The sequence below is a fragment of the Rhinopithecus bieti genome, unplaced genomic scaffold (assembly GCF_001698545.2).
Source record: "Rhinopithecus bieti isolate Rb0 unplaced genomic scaffold, ASM169854v2 scaffold_3041, whole genome shotgun sequence".
Lineage (NCBI taxonomy): Eukaryota > Metazoa > Chordata > Mammalia > Primates > Cercopithecidae > Rhinopithecus > Rhinopithecus bieti.
This window is the reverse complement of record NW_016804262.1, coordinates 1,927,731-1,936,344: the sequence shown is the minus strand read 5'-3', so window position 1 is coordinate 1,936,344 and position 8,614 is coordinate 1,927,731. Positions and strand designations below refer to the sequence as shown.

Sequence of the window (8,614 nt, the reverse complement as noted above, 5' to 3'; positions counted from 1 at the left end):
AAAAAAAAAAGAAAAGAAAAATAATTTTTCTTTTCTTTTTTTTTTTTGAGATGGAGTTTCGCTCTTGTTGCCCACGCTGGAGTGTGATGGCGCGATCTCGGCTCACTGCAACCTCTGCCTCCTGGGTTCAAGTCATTCTACTGCCTCAGCATGGGATTACAGGCACCCGCCACCATGCCCAGCTAATTTCTGTATTTTTAGTAGAGACGGAGTTTCACCACGTTGGCCAGGCTGGTCTTGAACTCCTGACCTCAGGTGATCTGCCTGTCTCAGCCTCCCAAAGTGCTGGGATTACAGGTGTGAGCCACCAAGACTGGCCTCTTTTTTTTCTTTTTTAATTTATTTCTTGCTCGAGAAAGAAAAATCATTTTCTACTTGTGCCTGACCCTTACTTATGAAATCAGGTTTTAGATGTAGAATAAAAAATTAAGGAATAAGGAGAAGGTAGAGGACCAAGATAATTTCGGAAGTGTTGAATGGTTCTAGAAACTGAAATAGCCTTGACAAAACCAAGACAAATAATTAGCATAAATAAAGGTTTTATTGGTCAGTTTGGGTGAGTGACAAACTGACATGCCCCCAATTCACTATTCTACATACTTGCCCCTGAGGTGGCAAGAGGAGAAGCTAAGCTTATTAATGGTGGGCAATGGGTGAAAGGTGGAAAGGACTTTGAAGGCCTCTGAGGGTTAACAAGGCTACCGGGACCGGAACCAACGTCCTAGGAATAAGTCCAGGATGGAGAAGGCATCATCCAGGGCTGGAGATCTTGGTGATTCTGGATCTAAGGAAGAAAGTCATACACATAAATAGGCTAAATGAAAGAGACCAGGCAGAAGCAAAGGAGAGAAATAATATTCAAGGGTAGAAGAGTAAGATTTCCCTTCCCCAAGGAATCTTGAGATGAACCCCTTTGTCTTTTAACTTACCACCCCTAGGACCGCTATCTGCTTCGTGTCGGGTTACTGTAGTCTCTGTCCGGCCCTCACTGTCCACCACAGTCCGGCGCTCCTCCACTATCTACAAGGAGAAGTCCCCACCATATTCCTAACATCACTAAAGATAACGCTCAGCAGATTCTTTATAGAGAACCCTGTTTCTTTACAGAGATTCCTGTTTCAGGGCATTCATTCCCTGGCCACAATTTCCTTTACCTTTTTCTTTCAACTCACCCCATCTGGTTTAGTGATCTTGGTCACAGAGATGCTCTTGAAATAGGATTTGGGTTGGGGCTGTAGAACCGGGCCAAGACCCTCCTGGGAAACCTGGGAATCAAGATCTGGAAGAGCAGAGAGATGAAGAAGCAGGAGAGAAAAGAGTCCAAGGGAAAAAAGGAGACAAGTGTACAGGAAGAAACTTCAGGGGGGGAAAATGGACAGAACTTCAGAAGAATAACAAAAGGCTGATAAAATTCCCCTTCCTCCAGACTTACCATTGTCCTCTCTGGTTCTAGGATGGGGGTCCACAGGCCATATGTCATCAAACTGCAGAAGAAACCATAGTAAGTGAAAAGACACCTTCCAATCTGAAACTTGAAAGGTCATAGACCTCAAACTACTCCCGAGCTCCAAAACCCACTGCCCCGGGAGAAGTAATTCCATTCAGAATAGCTTTATTTACACACTCCTTCCTCCTTCCTGGCTGTTTTATGTATCCTTCTACCAGAAAGACTTCCCAAACTGATATATGCCTATACTCTGTGCACAATCCTGCCTTATCCAAGAATTATCTAGACCAGTGGTGGCTTATTGTTTTGTTTTGTTTTGTTTTTAAAGAAACAGAACACCCATCTCTCCCCCAAAGAAAATCCCACAAGCTTAATAGAGAAAACAGAAAACACTAAATGGAGGGCTTAGGATTCCAGCCCAGGGCTATCAGATTCAAACAAGAATTGCAATCTTTGGCTAGGCATGATGGCTCACACCTGTAATTCCAGCACTTTGGGAGGCCAAGGTGGGTGGACCACCTGAGGTCAGGAGCTCGAAAGCAGCCTGGCCAACATGGTGAAACGCAGCCTCTACTAAAAATACAAAAATTAGTGGGGCGTTTGGCAGGTGACTGTAATCCCAGCTACTTAGGAGGCTGAGGTAGGAGAATCACTTGAACCTGGGAATTGGAGGTTGCAGTGAGCTGAGATTGGGCCACTGCACTACAGCCTGGGTAACAGAGCAAGGCTGGGTCTCAAAAAAAAAGTGCAATATTTGTACTTTTTTTTTTTTTTTTTTTTACATGAGTCTCCACCTCCTGGGTTCAACCAATTCTCCTGCCTCAGCCTCCCGAGTAGCTGGGATTACAGGTGGCCGCCACCACGCCCGGCTAATTTTCTGTATTTTTAGTAGAGACATGGTTTCACCATGTTGTTTCACCAGGCTAGTCTCGAGCTCCTGACCTCAGGTGATCCACCCTCGGCCTCCCAAAGTGCTGGGATTACAGGCGTTAGCCACCGCGCCCGGCCAGTCTTTGCACTTTATTAGTGGTCTCTCACAAGCTCTCACTTCAGGACCCGATGGGATACTCACCCTATGAAATGGTCTCTGGGAGCCCCAGTCTGGTGCTGGTTTGGGGGATTCACTTCTTCCATCACTCTCCAAGACCCCCCCAAAGATCCTGGGCTGGTGACTATCTGGATACTTAAGCATTGAGTCCCGAAGTGTCTGTCCCTCCCGCAGTCTCTCACCAGGTGTCTCTGACTCAGGACCTGGGAGTTCTGCAGAAAGGTGGCAGGTGTTTGCTGGGGTGGGAAAGGACTTGGGCTCTATAAATCTCCCTGAAATCATCAGTCTTCTCACACTTCCCATCCCCCAGCTACTCCCTGCAGGCTCTTTATTTCACCCACCAACCCACTAGAAACCACAGGTTGTCCCTCAGGGAAAGCCACACACCAGGAGGATGGGAAGGCAAGGTCCAGGCCCCCATATCGCTGAAGATGCTATTGAAATCTCGTACTAGGTCATCAAAGCCGAAGTTATCGTGGAAACGTATCCCTCCTCCTGGGCTGAAGCTGAAGCCGAAGCCAAATTCCTCAGGGGGGTGCTGAGAACTATGGAACCTTGGGTTCCCACGGCCCCATGAACCCCCTTCTTCCTCTTCTTCCTCCTCCTCATCATCATCTCGAGTCATCCCTCCAAAAAAGGGATCTCTGTGGCTGAGAGTGGAGGCAGATTGGCTACCAAGATGTCAGCAGGATTTAAGCCATAAAATCAACTCATGGGTGGCAAAGTGGGACAAGAGCAAGGGGTCTGGGAAGCTGGGGAGAGGGTCGGAGGACTGGTTGCCCCATCAAAACATTAATACAATGGCTGACAGTTTTTTTTTTTTTTTCCCATCAAAGTCAGACCTCAGCTCGCAGCTCCCTTCTTACACCTTCCCCCAGAGTCCCTCCCCTCTCTCCCAAGGTCCTGCTCACTTGCTCACTGTCCTATTCTCCCGACCCCCACTGTCTTCTCCGCCCGGGTCCCTGTTGCATCACCCCAGGTTCGAGAAAGGCTTAGTTTGCTGTTTCTCCTCTTAACGACCGCCTTGGTTACTGTGGCGGGGTGAGTGTTCAATGTTGCGACTTCTGTCCTCTCTACAAGAGTTGAAGGAGTGGGACAGAGGATGTTTTTCCAAAAATAAGACGTAGGGGTCAAGCTCCCCTCAGACGACCCCCACCCTTGTCCAAGCCGGACCTACTCTCACCTCCGAGGTCCAGGAAAGCCGAAAAAGCCCCGAAAGAGATCAAAGAGGCTCATTCCCGTATTGGGACGCGAACCTTTGAACCCCTCCAGTGGTCCATTCGCAGAAGGGGCAAACCTGTGCAGCCCTGTGGGAAATTGAGCGAGGCGTCAGCCCACGCTACCGGAAAGCACGCCCGCGATCCTGACACTGTCGTAAACGACTGTAAGCCGGACGTGCAAAGGAGGCGGGACGGAAAGTCTTCCTCAAATTTGAAGGGCTTTATCTTTACCCCACCTTTTAGAGACGTTTCCGTGACGGTAGTGGGCGTGACGCACTTTCAGTTTCCTATGACCGCCTTCCTCCTAAACCTGTTCTTCTTTCTGGAGACAACTCAGTCCGAAAAGCCATTTCGAGGGTTTGACTCTGGATGGCACCCGGATAAAGCCGCCAGAGGGCAGCCCAGCCGCACAAATGAACCGGCTTGAGGGCATCCCTCAACCTCCCCACCCCCGGGGCTGGCCAGCCTAACAGCAGAAGCCACTTCGCCCCTTACTCGGGCGTTCTTATTGACTGACCTGGGTGACGTCTGCTCCTTCTAGTATTGAATTCCCCCAGAGAAGAGATCAAGACATAAGAGACGCATGGACTTAACTTCCTCCACCTCTCTAGCTACTAGGGAGTTTGTTATAACCATATAGGATTCTTTTATCTAAGCAGGCTCTGCAACCAGCAAGACAAAGGATTTGTAAGGGAAGGGAAACTAGTTGTGTCCTGAGAAGAAACAAATTGGGGGCGATAAAGAAGTATCCCTTTGGTATCTTTTTTTTTTGAGACAAAAGTTTTCTCTCATGTTTCCCAGGCTGGAGTGCAGTGGCACCATCTCGGCTCACTGCAACCTTCGCCTCCCAGGTTCTCTCCTGCCTCAGCCTCCCGAGTAGCTGGGATTACAGTCATATGCCACCCTGCCCGGCTACCTTTGTATTTTTTTGTAGAGACGGGGTTTCACCATGTTGACCAGGCTGTTCTTGAACTCCTGACCTCAGGTGATCTGCCCGCCTTGGCCTCCCAAAGCGACTGGCCTCATTTTTTTTGTTTATTGTTTTATCATTGATTTTCAAAGCCTATCCGAGACCTGTCTCTCCCTGTACCCCATCCCCAAGCCAGACTTGGCTCTAGACTCTTTTTCAAAGAATTGGGTATAGCTATGTCACAGAAAAGCACCCAAGAAGCAACTACTACAGTAGTCCATTCCTAGGGGGAATGTGCCCCAAGGTTTTCTTTTATTTCGTTTTTGGGGTACAGGTGGTATTTGGTTACAAGGATGAGTTCTTTAGTGATTTCTGAGACTTTAGTGCACCTATCACCCGAGCAGTGTACACTGTACCCAGTATGTAGTCTTTTATCCGTCACCCCACTCCAAGATTTAGTTCTGTCAGACGATACATGATACCTTCACTTTTTTAGTTTATTTACCTGGACCCATCTAAGTCATAACTTAAAACTCTATAAAGCCATTTTTTTCCTTTGAAATGGTCTCAGCTCCTTCTTGATCCTCTCCATTTTCCACCCAATCTCCTCTATCCCTCTCCCTTTACTGCCTGAAATCAGCTGTAGATGTAGCAGTTTCTGGAGGAAATGAAGATTTGTGGTGGTTCTTTCCAGTCACCAGGTTGTGAAAGTCTTAGGGGTGAAGGGAAGGAAATCCCCTCAAGGACAAGATACTACTACCACATTAAGGTCAGGAGTTCTTAAAGGGCGAAGATTTCATTTTATTCCACTGCCTTCAGGGGCCTGCTAGAGGAGGCCCCGTTGGTACAGTAATACTTATTCACCAAGCTGGTCATCGACGAAATTGAGGATGTCCTAGACGGAGCAAGAATAGGCAGAGGCTGAAGGTAGAGGTTTTCTTTTTATATATACAAGACACATTAATCCATTAAATTTGAGGACACAGTACAAAAAAAAAAAAACCAAAAAAAAAAAAACACTTAAATAAATTCATCTGACAATGCTGTTCATATTCATGACGCCATTTTTTTTGTTTGTTGTTGTTGTTTTCCTAATAATAAAGGAGGAGACTTAGGGCTGTTGGGCTGATATATATTTGGGAGTCCCACCTCCCCACCTCATCCGTACACCACCAGGGTGAACAGGAGGAAGCAAAGGAAGGGCAGGGCCCATAGCAAAGTTTCATAATCTTGAATGCAAGAGGGGAGAAGGAATGGAAGGGGGGAAAAAAAAGGAGAAAATACAAATCCTATAATACATACAACAGGGTGGGGATGGTATAGGAATGGGACAGACATGAAGCTGAGGCATGGGGTGGGCCGCTGGGGGTGGGGGGCAGCGGAAACCCCCCACATTCCTTTCTCTTTGATGTTGTTTCCATAGTTTCCAGGCTGAGAAGCCCTCTCAGAAGATGGGACCGGGAGAAGAGGGTCAGGGCCTCAGTTGGCCCCCCAGCTGTAGCTGTTGTAGGCAGACTTGTTGGTCTGGGGCTTCTGCGGGATGGAGCTGGTCTGGCTACGTTGCCCGCTGCCCGTCTGCAGGGGAATGGGAGGATGACGGGGAGGAAAAAGGTGTCTAGTTAGTGGTACAAATTTGTAACATCTTCAGGTGGAGATGTGCAAACTGTCTTGCTCTCCCATTCCCCTCACTACTATTAGAACCATAGAAAATTTAGTCTGCATAGCTGCTAAAGCCCCTTTCTTACAAGCAGGAAGGCATTTTTGACTTTTAAATAGGGAAAAGATGAAGAGGGCAAGATACCTTTGGAGATAAGGTAGTGAGTTAGTTCTACTCATTTTCAATTCTACCTTCTCCTACTACCCACCCCTTCTCTCCCCTGCTCTTGGAGATGAGTGATCACAAGGCAATTTCATTTCCATTGATCCCCATGAATGCCTCAATTTGGAAAGCTGTCTTTGAGAGGAAGGAAGTCCTTATTCTAGCTCCAGCCCCCTATAATGGAGCTCTCAAGAGGCCACTTGCATTGCCCCACAGATCCCCACCCCTACCACACATCACATCTGTAAGCCCATTTCAGGCAGGTACGAGAGGCAGTCTGAGGCCTCAGGCTGCAGATGCTGCCCCAATAATCTTTTCCATTCTGGTAACCAAATGTTTTCCACAGTTGGGGAAGGGTACAAAGATAAAGAGGGTGTTGGGGAGGGGAGAAGGAGAGAGGAAGGGGAGGCCAGAGAGCTCAGCAAGGTGTTTGTGTTTGTGTATCCCGATTTGTGACCGCGCAGTCTTTTCAAGTTCCCTGAGGCTGTGAAGGTGAAATGGGGACTGAAAAGGAGTGGGTTCAAGCATATGATCATTCAATTTCATTACCTGCTCCTCCTGCTGGCGCTGGCAACAGAGAATCATCTGCAAATATGGTAGCTGAGGCAGAACCAGGATATATGGAAAATAAAGGGACAAACTTTGACAATAGAACTCCACCATTAGAAGGGAAAGCTAAAATGTCAGGGAAGAGGGAAGGCTGGGAGAGGAAAGAGGGAAGGTGTGACCCAGGTCTGATGGGATGAGGACAACTGTGGCACAGGAGAAGAAGGGCACCAAAGGAATTGGGCAAAAAAGGTTTCAATCTGGCCCCTTCTCTGAGATACCCTTTGCCGGCCGCTCGTGTTATGTGCGCTTGTGTCTGTATGTGCTGTGTGCCCATGACTGGCGCTGGGGAGGGATTGGGTGAAGGTGGTGGTGAGGAAGGGTAAGAAAAGGAAAGGGAAGGCAGTTTTAAGGGATAGGAAGAGGAAGGGAAAGGAGAGAGGGGGAAGGGCTATTACCTGGCCATCCTGCTGCAGGTGATGGTGAAGGATCTGAGAGTGCGGCTGCTGATGGGGGGTCAGAATGTGCATAAAGGGGGCAGGTGGGTAGGCAGCAGCTGTGGCCGGATTGATGGGGCCCCCACTTCCTAGGGCTGAAGGCAAGTTGAAGGAAGCAGCAGGAGTACCGGAATGAAAACCTTGTTTCTCAAAGGACTGCTATCCAGGAGGCCAGGAGGAGACAGAGTAAAAGGGATCAGCAAACCAATCTTGGGATCTTCCTGAGCTCAGGCTCCCTGACCCTCAGAAAGCAGCATGGTGTCACAGAAGGCACAGTACACTTGAAATCACATATTCAGGTCTCAGTCACAGCTCTGCTCTTATTTAATAACTGTGTGAACCTGGGCAAACTACTCAACCTCTTAGCCTCAGTTTCCTCAGATATAAAACAGGGACACTACAAACCTGTTGTAAAGATCAAATAGGCTGGGCATGGTGGCTCACACAGAGTTCGAGACCAGCCTGGTCAATATGGTGAAAACCCATCTCTACTAAAAATACAAAAATTAGCCAGGCATGGTAGTGGGTACCTGTAAATCCCAGCTACTTGGGAGTCTGAGGCAGGAGAATCACTTGAACCTGGGAGGCAGAGGTTGCAGTGAGTCAAGACTGTGCCACTGCACTGCAGCCTAGGAGACAGAGGGAGACTCCATCTCAAGAAAAAAAAAAAAAAAAAAAAAAGGCTGGGCACAGTGGCTCACGCCTGTAATCCCAGTATTTTGGGAGGCCAAGGCGGGCGGGTCTCCTGAGGTTAGGAGTTTGAGACCAGCCTGACCAACATGGAGAAACCCCATCTCTACTAAAATACAAAATTAGCCAGGCATGGTAGCACACGCCTGTAATCCCAGTTACTCGGAAGGCTGAGGCAGGAGAATTGCTTGAACCCGGGAGGCGGAGGTTGTGGTTAGCCGAGATCACACCATTGCACTCTAGCCTGGGAAACAAGAGTGAAACTCCATCTCAAAACAAAAACAAAAACANTACTAAAAATACAAAAATTAGCCAGGCATGGTAGTGGGTACCTGTAAATCCCAGCTACTTGGGAGTCTGAGGCAGGAGAATCACTTGAACCTGGGAGGCAGAGGTTGCAGTGAGTCAAGACTGTGCCACTGCACTGCAGCCTAGGA

At 48.2% G+C, this 8,614-nt stretch overlaps 2 protein-coding genes across 11 annotated transcripts in view; both read right to left on the bottom strand.

Moving 5' to 3' along the window:
- Positions 1 to 522: 522 nt before the first annotated feature.
- On the bottom strand, positions 523 to 4,165 carry HAX1 (HCLS1 associated protein X-1). 3 transcript variants are annotated; one of them, XM_017867466.1, is made up of 8 exons: positions 3,952 to 4,165; positions 3,679 to 3,802; positions 2,883 to 3,145; positions 2,520 to 2,707; positions 1,433 to 1,484; positions 1,173 to 1,279; positions 930 to 1,020; positions 523 to 784 (listed from the first exon to the last, which is right to left on the bottom strand). In XM_017867466.1, exons 2-8 carry the CDS (start codon positions 3,729 to 3,731, stop codon positions 699 to 701), a joined length of 840 nt encoding a protein of 279 aa, XP_017722955.1. In that variant the 5' UTR covers positions 3,732 to 3,802; positions 3,952 to 4,165; the 3' UTR covers positions 523 to 698. The 3 variants fall into 3 exon arrangements, with proteins under 3 accessions (XP_017722955.1, XP_017722956.1, XP_017722957.1); XM_017867467.1 differs by lacking the exon at positions 3,952 to 4,165 and adding an exon at positions 3,407 to 3,568 and having other exon boundaries at positions 3,679 to 3,783; XM_017867468.1 differs by lacking the exon at positions 3,952 to 4,165 and having other exon boundaries at positions 2,883 to 3,001; positions 3,679 to 3,887.
- A 736-nt stretch (positions 4,166 to 4,901) lies between these two features.
- UBAP2L (ubiquitin associated protein 2 like) overlaps positions 4,902 to 8,614 on the bottom strand; it is a 38,679-nt gene continuing 34,966 nt past the window's right edge. The window contains exons 22-24 of one of the 8 annotated variants that reach the window (XM_017867461.1): positions 7,449 to 7,646; positions 6,994 to 7,044; positions 4,902 to 5,520 (exon numbers count right to left, since the gene is read on the bottom strand). In XM_017867461.1, the coding sequence (XP_017722950.1) occupies positions 5,482 to 5,520; positions 6,994 to 7,044; positions 7,449 to 7,646 (288 nt within the window). In that variant the 3' untranslated portion in view covers positions 4,902 to 5,481. Of the gene's footprint in view, positions 5,521 to 5,547; positions 6,201 to 6,993; positions 7,045 to 7,448; positions 7,647 to 8,614 lie in introns of those variants that run through there. The other 7 variants (XM_017867462.1, XM_017867456.1, XM_017867457.1 and 4 more) reach the window with 7 other exon arrangements.

Bases quoted from the DNA above. Each gene is read 5' to 3' on its own strand.
- HAX1 (XM_017867466.1), bottom strand. From the start codon at position 3,731: ATGAGCCTCTTTGATCTCTTTCGGGGCTTTTTCGGCTTTCCTGGACCT. The intron at 2,708-2,882 runs GTGTGTGGCTTT...ACCTTTCTGCAG, and splicing joins CTTGCCTTCCCATCCTCCTG to AACTCCCAGGTCCTGAGTCA. The intron at 1,280-1,432 runs GTAAGTCTGGAG...CTGCTCTTCCAG, and splicing joins TAGAACCAGAGAGGACAATG to ATCTTGATTCCCAGGTTTCC.